Consider the following 27,118-nt stretch of genomic DNA (forward strand, 5'->3'; position numbering starts at 1 on the left):
TTCACAGTTCTTCCTAAAGACGCAGCAGCAGTCAAGAGAACGTTTTATATGTAATCAGCAGCCGAGTGGAAGGTGTTGCAGTTTTTCTAGATAATGCTTAGAAAACAGTGTCTGTGAGTCCATTTTCTATCTCTACTTTCTGCTCTGAGACAAGGTGCTGTTGACTGAAACATGAGGAGAGGAAAGAAAATTAAGCTTGACTTTTTAAATACATATTTCATTACGTAAAGAAAACTTGAGTTAGAAAACGAAATTACTCCTTTCCCCAAAACTTAAGAATCATGCACAATAGCAACGTAAACTGTATTCACTGTATTTTTCAGTCTAGTAGACTCTTAGCTCTGTTTTCTCTTTAGTTCACCACCGAAGATTTCTCTTCCCCCAGCAAAGCCTGAGGCACCATCTTTTCATCTTATTTAGCCAGTGGGCAGGACCCTTCAGCATTATGTTCACTCCTCTGGATCGTTATAGTGATAGAAATCATCAGATTACAAGATACCAGTATTGTGCATTAAAGGTAGGTCACCTTTGCCTCATGAATGACTTTTGTCAGATTGATGGTCTCTTTCCTTAAACAACCATGCCTTAAATAAGATTAAAATAAATAATATAATATGACATGATAAAATATAAGCACACATGCAAAAAAACCCAAACATATACACGTATATAAATACATAAGCTTACTTTATAAATTCTAAAATATCCGTACATAAACAAGGTAGATAGCTGTGTATAAACATGTAAATATTCCGATCGTGTTCACAATTTCAAAATGCGAAACTTTTCCAAGATCCCACTTTTATCTAAGGTTTCTACTATATGAAAACCATAGTTTTTGCTTATTTACCCTTTAAGTAACTGCCTTGCCAATTAACTTCCAACTTAAAATATATATATTCCCTTTTTAGTCTCCTCCTATCCTAGAAGACTCCCAGAAATAAGTTTCTACGCTACTAGGACTGTTCAAAATTTTCAGAACCATTATTTCTTACAGCTTAATTTCCTTTAGAAAACTAACTGTATATTGTCTCAGTCATATATACCAGGAGTTGCTAACTGTCAAGTTGACTTTTGACTTTATGGAGCTAATAAAAGCCATGGCCCTGATAATCATTTGGACCTACGGATTACAAAGTGAATCAAGATCTTCCCTTCTCTTCCCTTCTCTTGCTTTCTCCCCACCTCAAAGGAACTAAAGTTCATATTCTTCATTTTCTTTATCTTTGATTAAGAATCACAATTATTTATTTCTACATTTTTCATAGTTTGCAAATTTAGTGCATCAGTCAAATATTTGTCAAGTTTGTCGGTTCAGTATATTAGTTAAATATTTGTCATCAAAACAAAATTTGAAAAGCTATATTTATCATAAGCAGAATTCATTCACTTGAAGTCACTGATGGTAAGTTTATTTTAAGTCTTGTGAAATGGTCATTTTGTTTTGAATATCTCAGCCTTTCATTATAAAGATTTATTATAAAATTACATGTCTACAAAGTTCAATTTATGGATTTTTAACTCTTATAAAAAGAGACAAAATTGGGAATCTGGTATTTTTTATTGAACCTACTAAGGAATACTTTAAAATCTTGTGGAAATAACTGCTTTAAAAGACCCTCATCGGGACTTCCCTGGTGGCGCAGTGGTTGAGAGTCCGCCTGCAATGCAGGGGACAAGGGTTCAAGCCCTGGTCCAGGAAGATCCCACATGCCGTGGAGCAACTAAGCCCCTGTGCCACAGCTGCTGAGCCTGCGCTCTAGAGCCCGCAAGCCACAACTACCGAGCCCACGTGCCACAACTGCTCAGGCCCACGTGCCTGGAGCTCATCCTCCGCAGGAGGAGAGGCCACTGCAGTGTGAGGCCAGTGCACCACAGCAAAGGGCGGCCCCCGCTTGCCACAGCTAGAGAGGCCCTGCGCGCAGCAGCAAGGACCCAACACAGCCAAAAATAAAAATAAATAAATAAATTAATTAATTAAAAAAAAAAAAAGACCCTCATCATTTATAAATCTAGTAGTATGTGTTTTAAAGTCAGTTATGTACCATTCAGTCATCCCAGGTTGTGTTCTGTTTTATCATCAGGCAATGTCAGCAGTGTTGTGCTGTGGCCCAGTGTTTGACAATGTGGGCCTTTCCCCAGATGGCTACCTGTATAAGTGGCTTGACAACATTCTGGCTTGTCAAGATTTACGAGTAAGTACTAGCCAAAAATACATTGTTTTTAAATGTATTGGTTATCCTGCCGCAGTTGGGTTACTGACCTGTCTAAGCATTGTTCACAGCACAGTCTCTTCACACATCAGCCTCAGAACTGTAGGCTTATGTGTTGTTCACATTACACTATGATGCATCAGGATAAAAAACACAGTAACATTTATCAAAATTGACTATAAACTAGGCCATAAGGCAAGTCTCCACAAAGTTCAGATGATTGAAAGATACAGACTCTGTTCTCTGATCACAGTGGCATTAAGCTACTAATCAATAACAGAAAAGAATTAAGAAATGCTCTTCCAGTTAACCAATGAGTCAAAGAATAAATAAAAATAGAAAGTGAAAAATATTTTTAACTGAAGAATAATGAAACCACTACATACTAAACTTGTGGGTTATAAATAAAACCTTGCTTAGAATATGGCCTTAAGTGCATATATTGGAAAGAAAAAAGGCTGATGACCTATGCATCCATTTCAAGAAGTTAGAAAAAGAATAGCATATCAAACTCAAAAAACGTGCATTGAAGAAATAATAGAGATAAGAGCAGAAACTAATTAAAGAGAAAAAATTGCTGGAAATGATCATTTAAACTAAAAGTTGAATTTGTTAAAAGACTAATAAAATTAGTATATCCATGGCAAGTCTGATTAAGAGAGAGAAGGTGTATGTCACCAACCTCAGAAATGTTAAAGGACATCACTACAGAGGCTACAGATATTAAAAATAAGAGAACAGGGCTTCCCTGGTGGCGCAGTGGTTGAGAATCTGCCTGCCAATGCAGGGGACACGGGTTCGAGCCCTGGTCTGGGAAGATCCCACATGCCACGGAGCAACTGGGCCCGTGAGCCACAATTACTGAGCCTGCGCGTCTGGAGCCTGTGTTCCGCAACAAGAGAGGCCGCGACGGTGAGAGGCCCGCGCACCGCGATGAAGAGTGGTCCCCACTTGCCTCAACTAGAGAAAGCCCTCGCACAGAAACGAATACTCAACACAGTCATAAATAAATAAATAAATAAATAAATAAATAAATAAAATAAGAGAACATATGAACATCTTTGTGCCAATAAACTTCAAAATTTAGATAAAATAGACAAATTCCTAGAAAAACACAGCACAGGAAGAAAAGAAAATCTGAATAGTCATATAAGTAACAAAGAAAGTTAATCTATAATTGAAAGTCTTCCCACAAAGAAAACTTTAGGACCAGATGGCTTTATGGATTAATTCAACATTTAAGGAACAGATTGCATTGATTTAATGCAAATCCTCAAAGAGAAAACAGATTAAGAGGAAACATATCTCAACATGTTTTATGAGACCCAAATAACTTTCATACTAAAACCTGACAAGAATTTAACAAGAAAGACAGTTAAAAGGCAAATTCATTCATTCCCAGAAATTTTAAACAAAATATTAGAAAATTGAATTCAGTGATATATTAAAAAGATGATTCATTATGATCAAGTTGGGATTATTCAAGAACTACAAGATTGGTTTAATATTCAAATGTCCTTCAATTCATTTGTATATTAATTATATTAAAGTCTCAAGAAGGAAATATCATCTGATCATTTCAATAGATGCAGAAAAAGCATTTAATAAAATTCTACATTCATTCATGAGAGAAACTAATGAAACTAAGAATAAAAAAGAACTTCCTTAGTTTGATAAAGGGTGTCTTCCTTAGTTTGATAAAGGGTGTCTTTGATAAAGGGTGTCTTTAAAAAAAAAAATGGGCTTCCTTGGTCTTTAGAATGACCAAGGAAGCCCATTTTCATTACCTCTATCAACATTATACTAAAGATCCTAGCCAATGTTTTAGAAAAGAAAAAATAAGATATCACGAGTGAAAAAGAAGAAATAGTTTATACAGAAACAGACTCACAGACTTAGAGAACGAATTTATGGTTATGGGGGGAGAGGGATAGATTGGGAGTTTGGGATTGACATGTACATACTGCTATATTTAAAATAGATAACCAGGGCTTCCCAGGTGGCGCAGTGGTTGAGAATCTGCCTGCCAATGCAGGGGACATGGGTTCGAGCTCTGGTCTGGGAAGATCCCACATGCCGCGGAGCGGCTAGGCCCGTGAGCCACAACTACTGAGCCTGCGCATCTGGAGCCTGTGTTCCGCAGCCAGAGAGGCCGCGATAGTGAGAGGCCCGCGCACCGCGATGAAGAGTGGCCCCCACTTGCCGCAACTAGAGAAAGCCCTCGCACAGCAACGAAGACCCAACACAGCAAAAATAAATAAATAAATAAATAAATAAAAAATTTTAAAAAATTAAAAAAATTTTAAAAAAATAAAATAGATAACCAACAGGGACCTACGGTATAGCACAGGGAACTCTGCTCAATGCTCTGTAATAACCTACATGGGAAAAGAATTTGAAAAAGAACAGATACATGAATATGTATAACTGAATCACCCTGCTGTACACCTGAAACTAACACAACATTGTTAATCAACTATACTCCAATATAAAATAAAAATTGAAAAAAAAAAAAGAAATAGTTTGTAGATCTAAATGTGAAAGCTGAAAAACTGAAGATTCTAGAAAATAAAACAGGAGGCTATTTTAATCCCTGGGGTTAGGGAAAGATTTATTAAACAGGATGCAAAAATTACTAACTATAAGGAGAGACTAATTAATAACTTCTGTTCACCAAAAGACACAACTAAGAGTGTAAACAGGCTAGCTGTAGAGTAAAAAAAGATATTTGCAACATAAAGCCAACAGAGTTCTTATCTAGAATATATAAAGGACCTCTACAAATAAATAAGGTAAAGACACTCAGAGAAAAATGAGCAAGAGACTTAAACAAGCAATTTACAAAAGAGGTTATTCAGTATGTGCAATGTAAGACATGTATAGAAATATTCAAAGCAGTATTATGAAGTCAAAAGCTGGAAACAACCCAGATGTTCATCAGTAGTAGAATGAATAAATTGTGGAGCAATCATAAATTAGAATACTATACAATAATGAAAACGAATAAATGTTGATGACTTTTAAACATAAGTTGAGTGAAAGAAAGACACAAAATTATATACTATATAATTCTATTTACACAGAGTTCAAAACAGCTCAAACTAACCAATGGTGGTAGAAATCCAGATAGTGGTTACTTTTGAGGAAGAGAGAGAGGCTAGTGATGAAGAGAATACACAAAGCAGGCTTCAGTGGTGCTGGTGATCTGGTTTCTTCTGGTATTCACACTAGTGTGTTTAGTTAACATAACTCACCATTTACTTGTGAATTATGTACTATCTACATTTTATAAAGTTTCTAAAGCACAATAAAAACTTGCTGATTTTCTTTCAAGTTGAACTAAGTTTTTAATGAGATGTTATTTTTAAGTCCTTTGCAATAGTATCACCAGCTTTTATCTGCTTCTAAGTACTTAAGCCCATGGGGAACTAGGTTGATGATATTTGACCATCCAGTTAGAATATAGCTCCCCAACTATACTCCAATAAAAATTAATTTTAAAAAACGGTAATTTTGGTACACAATAAAGTTTTTTAGTTTAAAAAAAAGCGAAAAAAAGAAAGGAAAAGAATATAGCTCCCATCTGGGCCCATACCCTATAATACAAGAACAAACAAGGCATAATCTTTCCTTCTCCACCTTGTTGCTACTGGCAGGAGAATGGACAACTTCAGGAAGAGGCAGGAAAATGTTCCTTTCTGAGGGGAATACAGCCTCCACACACCAGGCTTGTCCTGGACAAATGTGACCATCCAGCATTTAACAATAGCTTCAAGAATCATCAGTTAATGATCCTATTAATTCTATCTAGTATGATGATCTTTTCATATGAAAGTCTCTGATTAAAAAGAGCTTATTGATACTGTATTTCTTTTTAAAAGATTGCCAGCTAAGCTGTACACCGTATATTTAGTGATCAAGCCTCATAAACATATTCCCTCTGATCTTCTTCATTAAAAGACTTTGCATTCATGAAGGCTATCCTTTTATATATTTAAATTTTTTAAACCAAATACATGTATTTTTCAAAACTATTTTAAATACAAAAAAGAAACATTGCCAATGAAGTCTTTATCACCTTTTCAGAGTTAAAAATCGAGAATGAGTGGACCCTATATGACAGATTTACACTGAGTCAAATTTAGTTTATACATTTCAGTTTTCAGTTGCAACATTGCATCCTCTTAAAGAGGAATTCCTAGAATAAAAACTAATCAAGATAAATGTTTAGTGTTCACTTTCCTTTTACACAATTTGTATTCGCTAAGCTTGATTTTGTGTCTTTCCCTTGAATAATCTTTCATTAAGCGTGAATGATTGCTTTCCTCCATGTGTTCAGGTTCATCAACTTGGCTGCGAAGTTGTTGTCTTGCTATTGGAACTAAATCCTGACCAAATAAATCTTTTCAATTGGGCAATTGACCGATGCTACACTGGTTCCTACCAACTCGCATCCGGCTGCTTCAAAGCCATAGCAACTGTGTGTGGAAGCAGGTATGAATTCTTTAAGTGGAAGGTACTGGGCACTGGCAAATGCAATTAAGGTTACTCTTCATCATATGAATAATTGAGAGCTGACTGTTTTTGCAAATATTTGAACAGAGTAAATTCTAAGGAAATACAAAATGGCCTATCTTTCCCCAGCAGATAGCCTATTCCCTCTAAGTTTACAGCTACATTGATTTTTCATTCTACTAGGAGAATGGTTTGGAGTTATAGCCTGGAAATTTTTTTTTAATTGCCTGGAAATTTATAACGAAGTATTAGAGCAGGATTTGAAAATGATAAAGATACATTAAAGGAATTTCTAGAAATGTTTGTGACAGGTATGAACTGTGAGCACTTCAGCCATTTTGAGACCAAACTAAACACAGGAAGCAACGTAAAAATGTTACATTTCTCTTGCCCAAACCTTGAGAAAAGAAAAAAAGAAAGGGAAATGTGTCTCCTGGGATTCCATGGATTACACTTTTAAAACCACTGCCCTAGCTATGTAAATTAGTCATTCAGTGGAGTCATTCAGTTCTATAATTTATTGAAAGAAATGTTTTCATGACTAAGACGAAAGGATTAATGAAGGCTCCCCATATTGCAAAAGCTATTCCCAAGAAAGAGCTTATTATGTATTAGAAATCGAGAGAAGGCAGCTCAAGTTTATTTTATTTTATTTTTTTTAACATCTTTATTGGAGTATAATTGCTTTACAATGGTGTGTTAGTTTCTGCTGTATAACAAAGTGAATCAGCTATACATATACATATATCCCCATATCTCCTCCCTCTTGCGTCTCCCTCCTACCCTCCCTATCCCACCCCTCTAGGTGGTCACAAAGCACCGAGCTGATCTCCCCGTGCTATGTGGCTGCTTCCCACTAGCTATCTATTTTACATTTGGTAGTGTATATATGTCCATGCCATTCTCTCACTTTGTCCCAGCTTACCCTTCCCCCTCCCCGTGTCCTCAAGTCCATTCTCTACGTCTGCGTCTTTATTCCTGTCCTGCCCCTAGGTTCTTCAGAACCTTTTTTTTTTTTTTAGATTCCATATGTATGTGTTAGCATACGGTATTTGTTTTTCTCTTTCTGACTTACTTCACTCTGTATGACAGACTCTACGTCCATCCACCTCACTACAAATAACTCAATTTCGTTTCTTTTTATGGCCGAGTAATATTCCATTGTATATATGTGCCACATCTTTATCCATTCATCTGTCAATGGACACTTAGGTTGCTTCCATGTCCTGCTATTGTAAATAGAGCTGCAATGAACATTGTGGTACATGACTCTTTTTGAATTATGGTTTTGTCAGGGTATATGCCCAGTAGTGGGATTGCTGGGTCGTATGGTAGTTCTATTTTCAGTTTTTTAAGGAACCTTCATACTGTTCTCTATAGTGGCTGTATCAATTTACATTCCCACCAACAGTGCAAAAGGGTTCCCTTTTCTCCACACCCTCTCCAGCATTTATTGTTTGTAGATTTTTTGATGATGGCCATTCTGACTGGTGTGAGGTGATACCTCATTTGTAGTTTTGATTTGCATTTCTCTAATGATTAGTGATGTTGAGCATCCTTTCATGTGTTTGTTAGCAATCTGTATATCTTCTTTGGAGAAATGTCTATTTAGGTCTTCTGCCCATTTTTGGACTGGGTTTTTTTATATTGAGCTGCGTGAGCTGCTTGTAAATTTTGGAGATTAATCCTTTGTCAGTTGCTTCATTTGCAAATATTTTCTCCCATTCTGAGGGTTGTCTTTTGGTCTTGTTTATGGTTTCCTTTGCTGTGCAAAAGCTTTTAAGTTTCATTAGGTCCCATTTGTTTATTTTTGTTTTTATTTCCATTTCTCTAGAAGGTGGGTCAAAAAGGATCTTGCTGTTATTTATGTCACAAGTTTATTTTTGAAAGGACTGATATAGGCTGTTGATTGTCCCTTTTAATTAAATATTGCATTTTAAATAGCTATCTTGAGCTACAGGGTGAAGGGAATAAATGTAAATTAGTTGTAAATTCCAACCTGTTATGGTTCTAAATTAATAGGAACAGTATTTTAGAAGACATCTACTTTCAATCAACCTAAAATGAACATGCTTTTTAAAGAGGCAAGTTTCTCTTTAATATTTTTCTTTCTTTTATAAAGATAGTAGATAACATTTCATGTCTAAAGCTTTCGTTTTCCATAATCTTAGTAGTAAAATTTTTTTTCTATATATACGTTAATTTCCATAAAAGTCATATCAGATGAACATAATCTAAACTGTCTGATTTTCCATTGGTTTATTTCTTGATGTTAGCAATACCAAGTAATATTTATTTATTGTATTGGATATTACCAAAATAACATTTTTTATAAGAGTCTCTTTCTCTGGAGTGTTGTTTTATTTTCAGGTATTTCAACATTCTAAAAATAAATTTCTGTTCTTTGATTTTTAAAAATGTATTTAGAATCTATGACTTAGACCATAGATTCATTTGACAGAAATGAGAGTAATAAAAGTTTGCTCTCTTCACTGCCCTTCTCCCAGTGAACTTGGTTTGAACTATCCTAGTCACATTTATTTCATTACATGGCCCTCTCCTAAAATATCACACTGCATTCCTCTGGATAAATCTAGGTATTTTTTTTTAGGGAGCACAAATAAATGTTTTATGACTTTAGCAATATAGTCTCAATTCCAGTAATATCTCAGTCACAAAAATATTAGGATATAAAGCCCTCTATGTTTAGAGTAGATTTTTTAAGATAGCATCCTAAAATATTTTGGTTTCTTAAACAAATATCGCCTATCAGCTTATTTCACAACACTCATCTGTTCAGAGGGAAGGTCAGAGGGCCAGGCAATGCCATGGCTGCAACTTCACTGCCAAGGCAGTAGCCAACATGTGACCACAAATGGTGGTCGTTTCTCACCACAGGGCACGTTCAGAATTTAACGTTTCAGCTGTGGCTTAAATTTGCCCTCTTTTCCCATAAGTTCTCCGTCTGTATAGTCTGGATAAGCCTCCAGATTTGTTTGCGCAATCCTCACACCTCAGTTTTCAGTACTTTTTTCAAAAGCAATTCTGGTGTTTTAGACTTTGTTTTCTGCAAGTTTGCTTCTAAAAAACACCTAAATAACTTATGAAATAATCTGTTCCTAAAAAAATCATACATGAATTGGATCATATTTTAAATTCCTCAAACAAGGTGTCTGTGCAGTAACTCCTGCAACAAGACATACCCTAAAGTGAAGAATTCTTCCTGTAAAGAAAAGAATTACCTCTTCCTTGTCCAATGAGAATGATCATACACTGTATTTATTTTTGTAGGAATATGACAGTTTATAAGCAGACTCATTTATTAAGGAACCACTTATAACTTACCTTAAAATACCTAAAAGATTTAACATTTTAAAAATGCTCTTGTGGATTAAAATTTTCTACCTTTAGTTTTAGAACTAAAGCAATTTTTACGTAGTTAATATATCAATCCTTATATTCAGCAGCTGTGATAATGTGAAAAAATGGTTCTCTGCATTCTTCTTTTTAGTTTATTTCTATAAATGACTCTCTGTGTGTGTGCGTACGTGCGTGTGTTGTGAACTTGCTGGTCTCCAGTCAAAACTATAAGTTAACTATAACTACGATCTGACTGGTGACGTTGAGAGATTTGGAAGTCAGAGTGGAACATGAATAGGACCAGGGGAAGTGAGGATAAAAGTAGAAAGTGATGGTAGAACTAATAATATTAGTTTTGAAGCATTTTTCATAATGTATGTTTCATATTTGATTAAAATCTATTAAATGCAGCTCAGTACTATAATTTAGCCCAAAAGAAAATAGCTCACCTGTCAGGCAGCATTAGTTCAAATAACTGTTTGGTTTCTGTGTGTGTTCTTATTAATTTTTCCCTCAACTCCAAGTTATATCAGTTTGGAAGAGATAGGGAAATTGAGAAAGAGATTAAATGGCTTTCCAAGGTTATAAATCAAGGTAAATAGTATGCTCTATATTAAAAGTATAGACCGCTTCCAATCACTAGCTTAACTCAACAGAATTCTCTTCACATTTAATTAAATACTTAAGAATGCCATTGTTTTTACTCTTACTCTGTAACATACTACTAGAATATAGTTAATAGATGTCTTAGAATTATATGCAAGATCAAAGTTTTAATTTTTAAAGAATTTTGTTGGGTTTATTTTTGGAGGTGGTTTTTGTTGTCATTGTTCTTTGCATGTCTGCCTTGCCTTAACTGTCTATAAATCTTTTCTAATTTAAATCAGGCAATGCAAACTTGAATCCTTAAAAGTAAATGCCCCACATTTCTTAAGGGAATAGCATCCATCTGTTGCCAAGGAAGACAAGGGAAGCTTATGATTCATGAATCTCAGTCATACGCCCTAACTGGTGATGTAGAGCCTCATTTGGTTGTGTCACTCAGCTGGAGAATTTCAGGAGAGTATACAGAGTTTGGGAATTTGGGCTCTGGAAACATACTGTCTTGAGTTTGAATTCTAGCTCTGCCTCTCATTAAGCTGTGTGCTCTTGAACAAGTTACTACAAATGCTTACTCATTTGTGAAATGGGAGTGATAATAGGGTTAGGGTAAGAATTAAATAAAACCAATCTATTGACCTAAGGTCTAGCACGTAGTAAGCACCCTGTAAACACAAAGCTGTTATTATTCAACAGCTGTTGGAGGCAAAGAGCTATGATGTAATCATATCAGCTGGTAAAATCTGCTTCTCTTTTTTTTTTTTTTTTTTAGTATTTGTTTTTTTTTTTAATTAATTAATTAATTAATTTATTTATTTAATATTTTATTTATTTATTTATTTATGGCTGTGTTGGGTCTTCGTTTCTGTGTGAGGGCTTTCTCCAGTTGCGGCGAGCGGGGGCCACTCTTCATCGCGGTGCGCGGGCCTCTCACTGTCGCGGCCTCTCTTGTTGCGGAGCACAGGCTCCAGACGCGCAGGCTCAGCAGCTGTGGCTCACGGGCTTAGTCGCTCCGCGGCATGTGGGATCCTCCCAGACCAGGGCTCGAACCCGTGTCCCCTGCATTGGCAGGCAGATTCTCAACCACTGCGCCACCAGGGAAGCCCTTAAATTTATTTATTTAGGCTGTGTTGGGTCTTCGTTTCTGTGCGAGGGCTTTCTCTAGTTGCGGCAAGCGGGGGCCACTCTTCATCGCGGTGCGCGGGCCTCTCACTATCGCGGCCTCTCGTTGCGGGGCACAGGCTCCAGACGCGCAGGCTCAGTAGTTGTGGCTCACGGGCCCAGTTGCTCCGCGGAACGTAGGATCCTCCCAGACCAGGGCTCGAACCCGTGTCCCCTGCATTGGCAGGCAGACCCTCAACCACTGCGCCACCAGGGAAGCCCTCTGCTTCTCTTTAGAATAAAATTATCCTGAGCTTCGTCATTTAGTTCTAAGTAAGCCAGAGCTAGTGGGTATGTCTCAAATTCTTCAAAATCTCCTCTCTTTCAGATTGAAAAAACAGTTTTATTTCTTGTTTACTTTCTGACCCATATTTACCTTTCATATTTGTTTTACCATTTTATTTTTATTCTGTATGAGCACAGCTGTCTTTATTTCTTTTACCCTTCCACTGCCTATGTTGAATAATTAAATACTGAAAAATGTGAGATTTGGTTTCTAAGCCTATTTTAAACAGCTAAGTACAGATGTTTTATTTATGCTCTTGTACTCATTTGAGAGCTTTCTAATTTTTTCCTTCTCTGGGTTTCTTTCATTTTCTCTATCTGTGTTATTTCTTTCACTGTTGTTCCCCTTAAACTCCGTAGCTCAGTCTTAAGCAGCTAATTGAATTCCCTAATTACTTGGTCAAGTGCATAGCCCTGCATAAGAGGGAGGCTTTGTCTACCCTTCTACTGCCTTTAAATCCCCAGTGATCCTTAGTAGTTTCCAGTGTTTATTTATATTAAAAAAACATATGTATTAAATCCCAGTGTCAGAGACAGCAATGTAGGTAAGACATCTCTGCTACTATGGGGCTCAGAAGAAAGTTACCTTTCTATTTTCACAGTCAGAAAGGTCTGTTTCCAGATACTGCAGTTTGTAAGAATTCCAAATTAGACTGGCCATGAAATGATCTATTGTGAGGTGTCCAAGAGGCTGATAGCACTGTGGATAAGTGTTTGAATTCTTTGGAGTCATACAAATCCAGGATGGAATCTAGGCTCCACTACTTCTCCCTAACCTTTGGCAAGTACTTAACTTCTTTAAGCCTCACAAGCTTGTTGTGAAGATTAAATAACAAATCTAGATAAAGGACTTGGTACAATAACTAGCACAAAGTAAGCACATCGTAACATAAATGTTACCCATTGTTTATCGTCATCCTCACCACCATTATTTGGGGGCTTTGCCCAATTTCTCACCTAACCCATCAACCTCGTGCATTTTTGCTTCCCTTAAAATTAAAGTTCTAGAAAAGCAATCATTTGGGAGTGCTAACTGGTAAAGCCACTTTGGAGGGCAATATAGCAGTTATCTACCAGAATTTTAATGTGCCCTTTAACCCTGCATGACCTCTTCTAGAAATCTGTTCTTCTAAAGAAATACTTGCACATTTGGTGTTTGTGGTATTATCAGAGTGAAAAAAATGAAAATAACCTTTAAATGTCTGTCAACACATGTCAAAGTTCGGCTTCGCCAGGAAGCAAGACTCTGAGGTGGAGATTTGAGTCCAGGAAATTTATTAGGGAATGCCCTTGCGATCAACATCTGTGGGGAAGTGAGGGAAACAGAACAGAGGGCAGAGGAAAGAAGCCTCAGCCAATCCCACAGGGGTGCTGCGGGGGAGTAGGCGCGACGTTGGCCTAGGCAATTCCCAGAGAGGTATTCAGCCAAAGGTATCAGCCCGCAGCACCGTGGTGGGAGGTTGAGTGCCTCAGTCCTGGAGGGGGACCAGGGTGGCACACCACAGCACCCACTACGACAGCGGTTAGTAGCGGTACGTCCGTGCTGTGGAGCACAGTCCGGCTACTCGAAAGACTGAGCCTCACTGTCTGGTGAAAAAGCGAGTCCCCCAACAATGCACGTAGGTAGTATAACCACATTTATGTTTAAAATTCTGTGTAACGGGGGAGAGGTGTTTTCATATATAACCTTTCAAAATGCTGTTCTCTCTGCCCCATGCTACCCCTTCCATGACCTTGCTAACAATTACCATGTCTCTTGGCGCTTCAGGGCTTAGTTTACTTGTTTCCTCCTTCAAAAAGCGTCCTCTAACCCCAAGTCTGATGTAGGTGTCCCTTGTCGGGATTCTGTATCATGCTGTGGATAATCCCACCATAGCTCATCATAACTAGACTGTATAGTTTGTCTCCCTAACTAAACTGTAAGCCTTCCTTAGGGGAGGGCACCAGCCTTACTAACTTAGTATCATCCGTACTTTGCAGTTGTTTCTGATAGATGTTTGGTGTTTAATAAATTTAGATAGATTGAATGAAAATAGTACGTCAGTGAGCTGTTGAGAAATTTAGACATATTGTCTTCTTCTTTTCCTCTTGTATTTGGTTTTCATTGAAATCTATTTGCAGTAGATAGACTTTTGTGTTCATTTATCCTGGTGTGACTATATTCAATTTTAACCAAAAATGGAGCTATTTCCCTTCACCTGCTAATAAACAGCAAAAGAATGAGGGGGTGGGGGAATGGCCACGTGGGCTTGGGAATGTCATTAGTAAGTGTGACCGAGGTCAGTGTGCCATCTAGAATTTTGAGAGGTAATGATTTATCAAGATTACTAGCCAGGCTGTCTCTTAAACTATGCTGTTTATTTTTTTTTAGGAACTATCCCTTTGACATAGTGACATTGTTAAACCTTGTTCTATTCAAGGCTTCTGACACCAACAGAGAGATTTATGAAATCTCCATGCAGCTCATGCAGGCACGTATCATTGACTACGTTGAAATTTCCATCCTCGAGCACAGAAAATAGAAATGGTAGTTGATCTACTGGATTGCTATTTATTGATACGTATTTATTTATTTCTGCATATCACCGGTGGATATGATGAGTGAGAAAACAATTACATAATCTCCTGTAAACATAGGAAGCAGCTGATGCTTTGCCTTTAATACAATATTAAAATATTCATTCATTAGTTTTTATTACAAAACTTTATTCAATATAAATACTGTGAGATAGCCAGCCAATATTTTTTCATACTGTTTATTACTTTCCTACTACTTCTTTATAGATCCTTGAAGCAAAGCTTTTTGTGTACTCGAAGAAAGTAGCTGAACAAAGACCTGGAAGTATTCTCTATGGAACACACGGCCCGTTGCCGCCCCTGTACAGTGTGTCACTAACCCTCTTGTCGTGTGAACTGGCCAGGATGTACCCCGAGCTCACTCTTCCTCTCTTCTCAGGTACCATGTGATAGTCAGTCATGACATGTGTGATCATTTCTGCTTTAAGTGTTCTTACTTTTTAAATTCTAGTGTAATTTAGAATCAAAATTATTGATGCTAAATTTGTAGCTCAAAATTACTCTGGGCTAAGTTCGGTTACATATAAAAGTAAATTCTAGAATATCTTTAAAACAGTGTATTTATCTAAAATAGTGTAGGTATAAATAAACATAGGACAAATGTGAAGATGCTTAGATGAATCATAATACTTTACATACACTGTGTATGTAAAATTTCCCAAAGAAATTAAATACGGGTGGTATAACTTCTAATACAAATAATTGCTGTAAGTTGTTTTTTGGTGGTGGTGATGATGGTATTTTGTAGCTTGAATGTTGCTACATGTATCAGTTGTTGAGAGTTTGAATCAGGGCACATCTTTACGAGTAGTCTTTGTGAATCATGTTTTGGAAAATCCATTTATCTGAGACAGACTTAGTCACATCCTTGCATTGTGCCTGAAACAGTGGAAGGTTTCAAGGAAAACCTTTTTGATAAATTAATTTTCTTCTTGGAAAACTAAAATTTATTTTTACTCACTTCAACCAAGATTTGAGTGCCACCTGTATGCCAGGCACTGTGATTGGATCCTAGGAATACCGCGGTGAATTAAACAGCCTCTCCCATCAAAGTTTCATTGTCTAGTAATAAAGAAAGCTGTGCAATCATATGATTATGATACAATTTTTAAAAAGCACATTCTCTGTATGAGATGGAAGATCAAGGAGTAATCAGTTACTGGGCCAGGAATATCAGAAAAGACTTCCCAGAGAAGTTGATGTCTGAGCTGCAATTTGAAAGAAGAGTAGAAATTTGCAAAGCAGATAAATAGTTGACATTGCAGTTGGCAAGCAGACAGGCATTACAGGCCAAGGAAATATCATATGCATTGGCTTAGAGGTATAAAATAGAATGATGCATTTGAGAGATTATATAGTAGTCAGTTTGGCTAATACAACATGCAGGGAAGGGGGAAAGTTTGAGATGGTCACAGACAGGCAGAGAGGCAGAAGTCAATCTTGGAAGGCCTTGTATTGTACCCTAAGGAGTTTGTAGGCCAGTGACCACATACGTTCTCCTTAAAACCCCTCAGAAGCCTGTGAACAGGAAGGGCATCCAAGCAAGCTGCTTGGTTTTTGAAAGCCACTCATCAGTTTCAAACAAGAAGAGAGGGGACGAGATCAGAGTGCATTTTAGAAAGACTGACTGCAGTGTGGTGAATGGATTAGAGAACATCCAATCTAGAGAGAAGAGACCAGTTGAGAAATGATGACAGTAGTCCACGGAGGAAATGAAGAGGACCTGAACTCAGACAGCCCAGTGAGAGCAGAGGGGAGAGACCAGAGTCAAGAGCTACTGGGCAGAGTGCACAAAAGGGAGTGCCTAGTGCCGTATCTGGGAAATGGGTGGTGATAACCCCACCTGGAGAGCCGATTCGGGGAGAAGAGGAGAGTCAGGCCAAGGAAGAGATCATGAGCTCGGTTTGGGTTATTGAGTGTAGGCATCTGTTGGACATCCTGAGTACAGACAGACCAGGGTCAAGGGAAGGCCAGCGGTAGTGACTCATGGAAGACCAGAGGGGTCAGAACCATGGGAATAAATGAGGTCCTGAATGGAGAGCGTACAGAGTGAAAGAAAGAACCTGGACCCCCAACTTTTAAGGACCAGGCCAAGGAAGGGCGAGGGAGCAGAGAGGGAAGGGAGGCATGTTTATAGAAGGAGAGCACCTAGAAGGTGTGTTTTATGGAAACCTAGAGAAGACAGGACTTAGGAAGACGGAGTGGAGCAGTCCACAGTCCTATAGATCCCAGGAGATAAGGTCTAAAGATTACCCTATGGATTTCACAATTCATTGGTAACTGTCAGTAGTTTCCATGGAGAAGTAGCAGCAGAAGCCAGATCTCAGGGGCTTGGCTGAAAAGAAGCAAAAAAAGAGAGGATGGGGCTATAGTAGGATGCAGAGTCAGAGGATGAGCGAGACTCGAGCTTGTTTCTTGGCTGAGAAGGAGAAGCCAGTAAAGAGGGAGAGGCTGACAATTTGGGAGAGAGGAGATAAACAGTCCAGCAAATTTAATAAGAAAAGAGGCTCATGTATTGAGTTGCAAGTTCAAGCTAAATCTCTGTCAAGAACTGACCTTTTGGCTATTTTGATTTATGAGGAATAAGTTGTTAAAAATAACATGGAAAAATAAGGAGGTTTTAATAGATTCCTCGCTTTTGTTTATACTGCCTTCACCATTAAAAACCCTGTGGTGGGATTTTTACTGCCTGTAATTTCAGATGACTTAATTCCTTGTACGTAGCCAGGCCAGTTGTTCAGGTCTCTCCCCAAAGCCAGCAAATGTATACGGGATCCCACTGACATTGTCTCACAGTTTATTTAATTTGTTTCTAAAGAGGTGAAGGAGGGGTTGTCCGTGTGCCATGGCATTTTTTTTCTCTTTTCCCTTTAAAACACCTCTAAAAATCCAGGCCCTGATCGAGGTGCCTGGGGTACCACAGACAGACATCCCCACCCCCTCAGACCTTATGTCTGACAAGATAAAATAAACATAAATAAGCAAATTATTTATAAATATAAAGCTATAAATGCAAACTTATTTTACACAAATGAGTAATATGATAGAAGGTGATTATTGCTACGTAGATTTTTATACCGCTGTTGAAAGATGACAGGTATTCTTAAAGCAGTTGTCCCTCTGATTGGAAAGGTTTATTTCTCTCCAAAGTCCCAATAAATTTTTTGTGTCATAAAAATCCATGATATCAGTCATCACATTCATGTAAGTTTTAGAAATTAAGTAAATTTTGAAATTTTGACCTGTGTGAAATATAACAGCATAACATGTCTGATTATTGTGCACAGCATTAAGTATATTCTTATTCTTCAAAATAAAAAATTGTCATTTTAATTTCAGGACAAGTGCCAAATCAATTAAAGCTACTGTTTCAGGGATGCGGTGGATTATCTCGGTATAATTCCTAGCATCCATGTTGTTCTATTGTGTAGCAGGCATGGGCTCTCTAAATGAGATTACATGCCTCGCTGGATGATAAAAAATGCATCAGGCCAAGCTTTCTAATTTCCCTTAGGATAAAACAGTTTCTTCCATAAATATTAGAAATAGGAGATGACTTCAGAACTTGCAGCATATACATAAAGCTGTGCTTTTATTATTTCTATAGAAAGCTTATTCAGATTGTAAAATTAAATGCTGCTGGCAGTGAAACAATGTAAGAATGCTATCAGAGGAAGTAATGGTGAGATGACCGGGCTGGTCATATAGTTTTACCCTTTTGACTCCTTATTTCGTAAAACAAAGCGTGGCATTGAAGGCACACTTTCCACATAGTTGGCAGTTTTCAAGTAGACACCACGGACATGAGTCCACACACTGGGTTTGTTCTTCCTGGAAGTTTGCATTTCACTTTTTAACAGCTAATGGTTCATGCAAGGCACTCTGTAAAATATAGGCATAGTTGAAAGGTAAGTCATTGTTACAACAATCGTAACTGCTGTTTATTAAGAGCCTGCTGGATGGCAGGCCCTGTGCTGAGTATATTATACACGTTATGATTGTATCTTTTAATCCTCACAATCGCCTAATGCAGGACCCGATGGGCCCCATTTTACAGATGAGGAAATTGAGGAACAGAGAGGTTAAATAACTATCCCAGAGTCTCATGCAGCTAATAGGTGGAAGAACTGGGATCTGGTCACATGTCCTTCTGACTCCAAGTCCCCTGTTTTGTCCACCCTAACGTACCTCTTCCACTAGCAGTGGATCTGAATCCAGGAGGTCTTGCATCCCATCCCACCAAGCCTGTGCTCTCCCCGCTGTGCTCTCACTTTCCTCCACGGAGCACCTGCTGAGAAGTGAGGGGCTGGAGGACAAGCCTCAGTTGTAAGATTGTATGGCCTTGGGGAGCTGCTGTATATGAAAATGCTTTGTAAACGGAGGGCTCTGTTGGATCTGTCACTTGCTGTTCATCTTTCGGTTTAGTCTGATGAGATGACGTGGCTCTCGGTCCCTGCCCTTCCCTCTAGAGGTCAGCCAGCGGTTCCCCACGACGCACCCGAACGGCCGTCAGATCATGCTCACCTACCTGCTGCCCTGGCTGCACAACATCGAGCTGGTGGACAGCAGGCTGCTCCTCCCAGGGTCGAGTCCCAGCAGCCCAGAGGACGACGTCAAGGACCGGGAAGGAGAGGCGACGGCTTCTCACGGGCTGAAAGGCAGTGGCTGGGGCTCCCCGGAAGCTACGTCCCTGGTGCTGAATAACCTCATGTACATGACAGCCAAGGTGAACTCCAAGGAATCACGCCTCCATCCCGTGCTCCCACATCCCGGGAAACCCGGGATTATACCTGGGGGAAGTGTCATCTACCATTAAAAGTCACAAAAATAGGGTGTGGTTGGTGGTGACGGTTGCATAACAGTGTGAATGTGCTTCATGCCACTGAACTGTACACGGAAAAATGGTTAAGATGGGAAACTTTATGTTTATTTTACCACAATTTTAATCGTGATCCTAATCATCATCATCATCATCATCCTAACATTTGAAAAATCATATGAATAAATATTGTGCATTAGTGATCTGTGCATTATAAATTCCTAAAAAGTGGCATCTTTCTGATGAATGGCCATTTTCCCCCTTCTTATGATTTTGAGATGACCGTGACCCTTAAAATGACTTTTGATCGGACATTTTGCATCCTCACGTTTTTCCTATGTGTCTCCCGAGCCGGTTTTTATTTTGTTGGTTACAGTATGGAGATGAAGTTCCTGGACCAGAAATGGAAAATGCCTGGAATGCTTTAGCCAACAACGAGAAATGGAGCAACAACCTGAGGGTCTCCTTGCAGTTCCTGATCAGCCTGTGTGGGGTTAGCAGTGACACGCTTCTCCTGCCCTACGTGAGTGCCCCTCTGACCTTCAGTGGTCGTTACTCCGTCAGTGGTTCCATCAGCGGTTTGCAAGTCGGAATGTGCTCTTTGCTCCAAGTAGAACAGAGATGTCAGATTTCATCAGTCACGCTAATCTCCTGTGAGCTTTCTAGCTATTATATAAAAGTTCCCTTCTGCCCCTCTGAGATGCGGACTAGTGTCCTAGTGACACCTCTGTCATCCCCTTTCTAAGACTTTGGACACAGAAACCTATGAATTTAGGCATAGACATTTTTCTAACAATTACCTATAAATCTATCTTCTAGAAACATTAGACCCACCTGTTATGTAAGAGAAACTAGGTGTCCCATTATATTTTTACTAATAAAGTGTTTCATGTTTACTTCCTGATGCTCTTCAGACAATAAAAATGCAGAATATCCCAGTTTGTCTCTTCAAAGGCAGGTGGTAAGAGAGAGAAAGAAGCAAAGAGAAATCCTACTGAGATTCCCACCACTTAGTGTTTGTATTTAAAGGTGAGGTGATCAACAAACCCACTACACGTTTAAAGCCCTGACTCAGTTGGCCTCTGTGCGCTGGTTGCTTTTCTGAGAGATTCTGTGCCTGCCGGCTGTTCTGGGTCACATCAGCCGCGTTACAGCTTCCGTGCCTCAGGTCTGGGGGCTATGGTGATGCAGACCTTTAGTCCAGAGTTATTTTTGCAACTTAAAACTCTGCAGACAGCTCAGACTCGTTTGTTTCTTGGGTAGAAGAAAGTAGCAGGAGACTGAGGTTTTGTTTTTTTTTTTTAACAGAAACAGCTAGCAGTTTTTCCCCCATGGTTTTGTATAAATAAAATACTTTCTCAAGATAAGACCTTACATGGCAAGTTTTTAGTTTAGATAGAATCATGTTTAGCCCACAAGTTATCCCCAAAGTAACTTTCGTAAACTCAGCCATTAGGGAAGGTAAGGCCTTTAACCACACACTCCTATCAGCTGTGCATGTGAAAAGGGGTGAATTTTAACCCAGACACTTGACTCCTCCTGGGAGAGAAGGAGGATGAGCTATAGGGTGAGCGCTCCTGGGGGATGATGTGGTCATCAAAATGAACGGGTTACCATCTCTGCTGTCGACAGCCTAACATACTTGCGGGCGTGCTCTGGAAGATATCCCTTGTGTTCTGTTTTTCGTCTCAGATTAAAAAGGTGGCCATATACTTGTGCCGTAATAACACCATTCAAACCATGGAGGAGCTTCTGTTTGAGCTACAGCAGACGGAGCCGGTGAACCCCATCGTCCAGCACTGTGACAACCCGCCCTTCTACCGCTTCGCAGCCAGCAGCAAGGCCTCGGCAGCAGCCTCCGGTAGGACACAGGCGGCTGGGTAGACACCTTGTCGTGGAGCTCTGGATTTACCTTTATGTAGAGCATTGAAAGGATATGAGTATGTGTTTGTTACTTTCTCTTATTCCTGCATATACACTCATTTAAAAGACGGCTTACGGATAGCTGAGACTCTCAGGGCCTTGGCTGATGAATGAAATGATTTTGTAAGGATAACCAGTAGTCGGGATCCAGGGACTCACATGCCACAGAGCTTTTTGCTTTAGGCTGAGCTTAGAGTGGACACTAATCATTTAGGTATTTCATTTCTGGACCTTCCTTCTTGTATCGATGGAATTCTCTTGGCTATTATTCTCCCAGGGTTTACTAAAATGCCCCCTGACCAGTGTTATCACTTTCAATAAATTGGTCTCTCAGCATCATTTTATGAAATATATACCACCCTCCTCAAATTCCTTGATGCTATCTTCCTTTCAATTCACCTAACACTGTAACTACCTTCAAACCTCTCTCCTCCCCTGGTCTCTTATGCCCTCTGTGTGCCCCACATCCTGCTGCCAGAGCAGTGTTCTTGCGAAGAAGCAGTGGCCTAGGGATCAGAAGCTCTAGGTACTTGGAAATGCTTCACTAACATTCGTTTAATAACTCCTGGACCCAGAAATGCTAAAGCAGCTAACAGCAGGGCTGGCCACTATAAATAAGCTTGTTACCTAAGTAGCCAGGAAGAAAGGGTTTCAAGAATGTTTGCAGCCTCGCTTTATAAGAGAGTTGAGGAATTTGGTTTGACCATAACAGATGTCTGGGATTCTCCATTTCAGTGGGGCAGGCTTGGAAGGTTGTTTAGAATGTCTGAGATTGTGCAGAAGATGTAAGGAATCTCACAAACAGATTTTACAGGAAATCCTTTCCTGGAATTACTTGAGACTTGAGCTTGACCCCATCGCAGGAATTTCTTTCTAAGTGTTGTTCTTTAATCCCATCTACAGGAACCACCTCCAGCAGCAATACAGTGGTTGCTGGCCAGGACAGTTTCCCAGACGCTGAGGAGAGCAAGATATTGAAAGAATCTGATGAGAGGTTGGTGCACAAATTTGGTTTAATATCCAGCTTAACTTTCAGCAATTGTCTATACAAAGCATTAGCAAAATTTGTGGGGCTTCATAAATTTCACACACACACACACACACACATACACACATCCTTCTTTGTTTTTTAGAAACACAGATTGACTTTCAGACTCTGCTCTGTATATCCCTAAAGATAACAATTTCCTGCTGAGCAAAGCCAGAGGAGAGAAAGATTAAGAGAGATGTTGTTCTGGTGGCTGAAGCCTACTTACCCCAGGGCTTAATAAAAACCACAGGTTGTTCTGCTAGTGGGCACAGACCATCTGGAGTTAGAGGGAATTTCCACGTGAAATGTTCAAATCTGGGTCTTGAATAATTTCTTAGAGATAGAGTAGTTATCTTGAGGTGAATTCTATGAAACATCATCATTCTTCTTTTACCTTTACTCTGTCACCTCTGGGTTAACGAAGAACACTGTCTAAAAGAAGTCTCAATCCCCTTCCTATTAGCTCTTTAATGGTAATATTTCTCTTGTTCGTATTTCTGCCCTCATGTTGTCTAGGAGCTACCCATAAGTAAGCAAAATCTGGATCACTATTTCCTGCAGTTGGTTATGAAGAGCAGAGAGACAAACCAAAAGAGATAACAGGACTCAAATTTGAAAATTAAAATTAGAATGATTCTCATGGTGTTGAAAACTCCTTAGGTTGAATATTTTCTAGTGAAAAGTAATGGGGAGCCCTGTCCCATAAGAAATTAATAACAAGGGTGAGATATTCAGAAATTCATACTGGAGAAAATTTAGTGGATCAAATAATGAAAATAATTCATTTAGCCTAAAAAGCCCCTAGATGCTTCATGACCATCCTCGGGATTTCATCCTGTACACGAGAATACGTCAGGGGCTACACGTGGAAGATTATCTGACATGGGGCTGGAGTTCTGAAAGTTCATTCTCTAATTTAGGCACTTATCAAATTCCTCAACATGTTGATTACTGGCTGGCTGCAGATGCTCATCCTGTGAGCTTGTCTTCAGATCAAAAGCTCTAACTCAGTAGGTCATGAATTATAGACCTTTTCCTTTACAGTTCTCCAATAAAGGCCTTTCTTTCTCAGAAATAGATAATTTTCATACTCTATACATCAATGACAGTACAAGATTATTAATTAATGTGTTATTTTTTCATCTATATTTGCCAGTGCCTTCTTTGGAAAACTCCCTCATGGTAAAAAAAAAAAAAAAATCACATATTTCTCTAAAGATATTTCTACTTTCTGGTGGGAGTGTAGCATTCTTTATCATTTAATGTGTAGTCTGAATTTTTCATGTCAATTGTATTAAGGGTAGAAAGGTGATACATTTCCATACATTAACATCTCATTACAAAGGCCCCTTTAGGACCAGAGTTCTGAGTGTCCTGCCTAAATTTTTAGTGGTAGCCTTTAAAATGAAGAAGCCAGAGAATATGTGTACTAGGCTTTCTTGTTTATCTCTTGCTTTCCTGCTCTATCGTCACATCCCTGTTGGCCATTACAAAGCCTGGTGCTACCCACATTTTTACATATTTGTGCACATCTATTATTTCATACTGACTCTATCTGTTTATCTACCTATAGGTAGATTAATTGGTCATATTTATATGTATGATCATACCTATATGAATATTCTATTACAAAGGATACTGTTATTCCATTGACCCTATATTCCACCTATGCTATTTCTCTAATATAGTCTGTCTTTTCTTTGAAGGTAGACTGTGCCCTCAGCCTAAAGTATCTTTTTTCTCTGCAATCTACTTATCGCCTTCCTCCCTGTCATGTTGATTTATAGATACTTGTAAACACGCTTGTGTCTCAACCACTAGATTTTCATTCTTAGAAAACAGATTATGTAGCTCTTATACATATTTCTATCCTCAGTGATTACCCTACTATGCTGCACATGGTAATCATTTTTTTAAATGTGTATTCAGTATGTGAATGAAAATTGGAGAAACATCACAGCCCCAGAGGTGGATAAGCTGTCCAGACACCCTCCAGCCCCCCTTTCTCCCTCCCTCTTACTAACCCCATTACACAAGACAGTTATTTACGCTGTTCTTTACAATCCTTCTAGACAAAGAGCCTACATAGGTAATCTTGGTCACAAATACTCATGACCTGGCTGCTGTGTGACACAACTCCCGGGGGTACCAGTCACCAGAATGCATTGTTGGGCTCCAGGGGGCACCGTGGAGTTGTGCAAAGCGGCAGCCCTGATGCCATGTTCTTTACAACTAGTTAATGGTTCTTAGATATAGTTCAGAAATATTTAATAATACCGTACCTACTGACATAAAATTTAGATACCTTATAGTAAAACCAGGGTAAAAGAAAAAGAGTCAAGCTAAAAGGAAAGTAAGATAGTTATGTCAAAAGTCCTAAAGAGAACTACTAAAAGTTAATATTAACCTAACATTGAGTTCCTCAATAGTCAAAGTAAGAAAAGAAAAATAGAGCAAATTTTGTAACTTTCAATACATCAAAAAATAAACAAACAAAAGCAATTCATTGGCAGCTACTAAATAAGTATTCCTAAGCTCTAAGAAGTATTTATCATGTAGTTTTTAAAATTAAACAATAAAGTGAACATATATTTTTAATTAAAATAACAGTTTGTAAAATATGCAGAAACAAACCGTTTAAGTATTTTTAATGCATCAACCATTAATAAAAGCCATGAAAGGATTGTTCATAAGGAACTAAAAGCAATAAACTTTAGCTATGTAAGTTTCTGGTGATCTGTGTTGATACAGGGATAGAGATTAGTAATCCACAGAAAGTTGTGTAAGTATTAATTTGAGCAAAGTCAGCAAGAGAAAATTTAGGGAAACACTTCGTGCTTCTCGTTTTTCTCTTAGCAGAGCTATTTTTATGATACATTTCTAAGACATGTACCTTTATATTAAAAGACTGTTCAGTCTACTTAGTCCTTGAAATTCCTCTAGGACCTAGACCCAAAATTATTTTCTTCAACCCAGGAAAGCAAATGAACACAGAAGATTTTACTCTTGGGAATCAGTTTTTTACTTTTTCTTTTTGCCAAGTGTACACTTCCCTACTCTGTGGTTTCAACCTTCTCCAGAATAAAGAGAATAGTCTGGAAGGGGCTTGCTCCTCCCATTCATCTTGGCCTCATAAACTCTTCCTAGCAATCCTTTAGATCTATCTCAAAAGGAAAAGAGAAGAATTGCCATCCATTCTATAATTCTTCCCTGCCTGGCCTTCCCGAGCACGATTGTAAAACCGACGTATATCACAATTCTTGAATAGCTGGGAAGGCTGCAAAGCTCTCTGTCCTGTGGAAATCTCTGGATGTGGAATTCTTTTATCACCCTTTTTTATTCCCTGTTGAATGATGTCTGGGCTCTGCATATGCTGTTTATAGCTTTGCATTTATCAGCATAAATATGATTGTAGAACTTCTTCAGAAGGTAATAGATTTGTCACTTTTCCAATTTCATAAGTACCAGTCCGATTTAGACAATCACGTGGCCTGATTTATATGAAACTAAGCAGATGTCCTCCATTTTCTGTTTTATGGATTCACAAATTAATAGCCCAAAAGATAAGAGAATGAAGAATGTTTGAAATACAAAGTTACCGGGAGAAAGATGGCTTGTCAGGACCAAAAAAAAAAAAAAAGCTGCTGCAGATATCTACAGAGTGAATAAAACCAAAGGCTTTGTACTCAATATATTTCTATATTCAGAAAATCCAAATCATCGTTGCAGTGTTCTGAGGGTATACCCTGGGACAAGGCAGCATCTTAATGGTACCTCCAGTACATTTTCCTGAAATATCACTCTTTCTCCATACATTGATGAGGACAGCTACAGCCGTGTATTTTCTGGTGTTCCAGAGGGAAATAGAGTGTTGATCTGCTATCAATTAGGATGGAACACCCAGTTAGTAATGTAGATAAAACCCACTTTGTATCATTTTATGTAAAGTAAATATAGACGTACCATTTCACCCACCCTTCCCCTCATCCACACCCTTGCCTGACCTTATAGCTCTTTAGATGGTAAAAATGCTGTTGATTTGTAAGTCTTTGGTGCCCTGAAAAGGCATTCTAGAAATCCAAGGTAGCGGTATAATAATTAATACCTTATGGTTGGATGGCGACTTGCAGTTTTGGAAATTCTCACATCATTTCTTTTGATTCCCACAGCAGTCCCAACAAAAGATGGGGTGAAATAAATGGTGAAGTGTTATTATTATTCCTTTTTGGCAGGTGTGGAAACAGGGTCCCCAAGGAGGTAAAGGACTTGCCCAGGGTCACCAAGCTAGTGAGCGAGAGCTCAGCCTGAGATCACATGTCCCCCATTCTCGGAGGCAACACGGCAATAAAAGCGTCCCTGTACTGCCACCTTCCTCGGCCTGACACTGGACAAGTTGCTTAGCCTCACTCGGCCTGTTTCCTCATTTGCAAAGTAAATGATGCTTATCTCAAAGTTGAGTGAGTGAGATTAAATGAGTTAATGTATGTGAAGTTATTATACTTCGACCTTTTTCTCTTTTTTTTTTTTTTTTTTGATTACTTCTTAAGCCACAAGAGAGACCAGACAGAAAGAGTCCCTCTGGTCCTCCTTTTCCGGTCAGCGGCCTGAGAGGGTAAAAGGAATGATGTCCGTGTC

At 38.7% G+C, this 27,118-nt stretch overlaps 1 protein-coding gene across 7 annotated transcripts in view; it reads left to right on the forward strand.

Annotated features, from left to right (window-relative positions):
• Nucleotides 1-27,118, forward strand: part of FRY (FRY microtubule binding protein) — a 330,932-nt gene that overhangs the window by 232,280 nt on the left and 71,534 nt on the right. For all 7 annotated transcript variants that reach the window (XM_059903257.1, XM_059903259.1, XM_059903260.1 and 4 more), the window contains 9 exons: nucleotides 357-517; nucleotides 2,085-2,195; nucleotides 6,553-6,707; nucleotides 14,506-14,605; nucleotides 14,919-15,090; nucleotides 19,181-19,437; nucleotides 19,907-20,053; nucleotides 21,223-21,391; nucleotides 22,357-22,447. In XM_059903257.1, coding sequence (XP_059759240.1) covers nucleotides 357-517; nucleotides 2,085-2,195; nucleotides 6,553-6,707; nucleotides 14,506-14,605; nucleotides 14,919-15,090; nucleotides 19,181-19,437; nucleotides 19,907-20,053; nucleotides 21,223-21,391; nucleotides 22,357-22,447 — 1,363 coding nt within the window. The remainder of the gene's footprint in view (nucleotides 1-356; nucleotides 518-2,084; nucleotides 2,196-6,552; nucleotides 6,708-14,505; nucleotides 14,606-14,918; nucleotides 15,091-19,180; nucleotides 19,438-19,906; nucleotides 20,054-21,222; nucleotides 21,392-22,356; nucleotides 22,448-27,118) is intronic.

Source organism: Balaenoptera ricei, chromosome 18 (assembly GCF_028023285.1).
Source record: "Balaenoptera ricei isolate mBalRic1 chromosome 18, mBalRic1.hap2, whole genome shotgun sequence".
Lineage (NCBI taxonomy): Eukaryota > Metazoa > Chordata > Mammalia > Artiodactyla > Balaenopteridae > Balaenoptera > Balaenoptera ricei.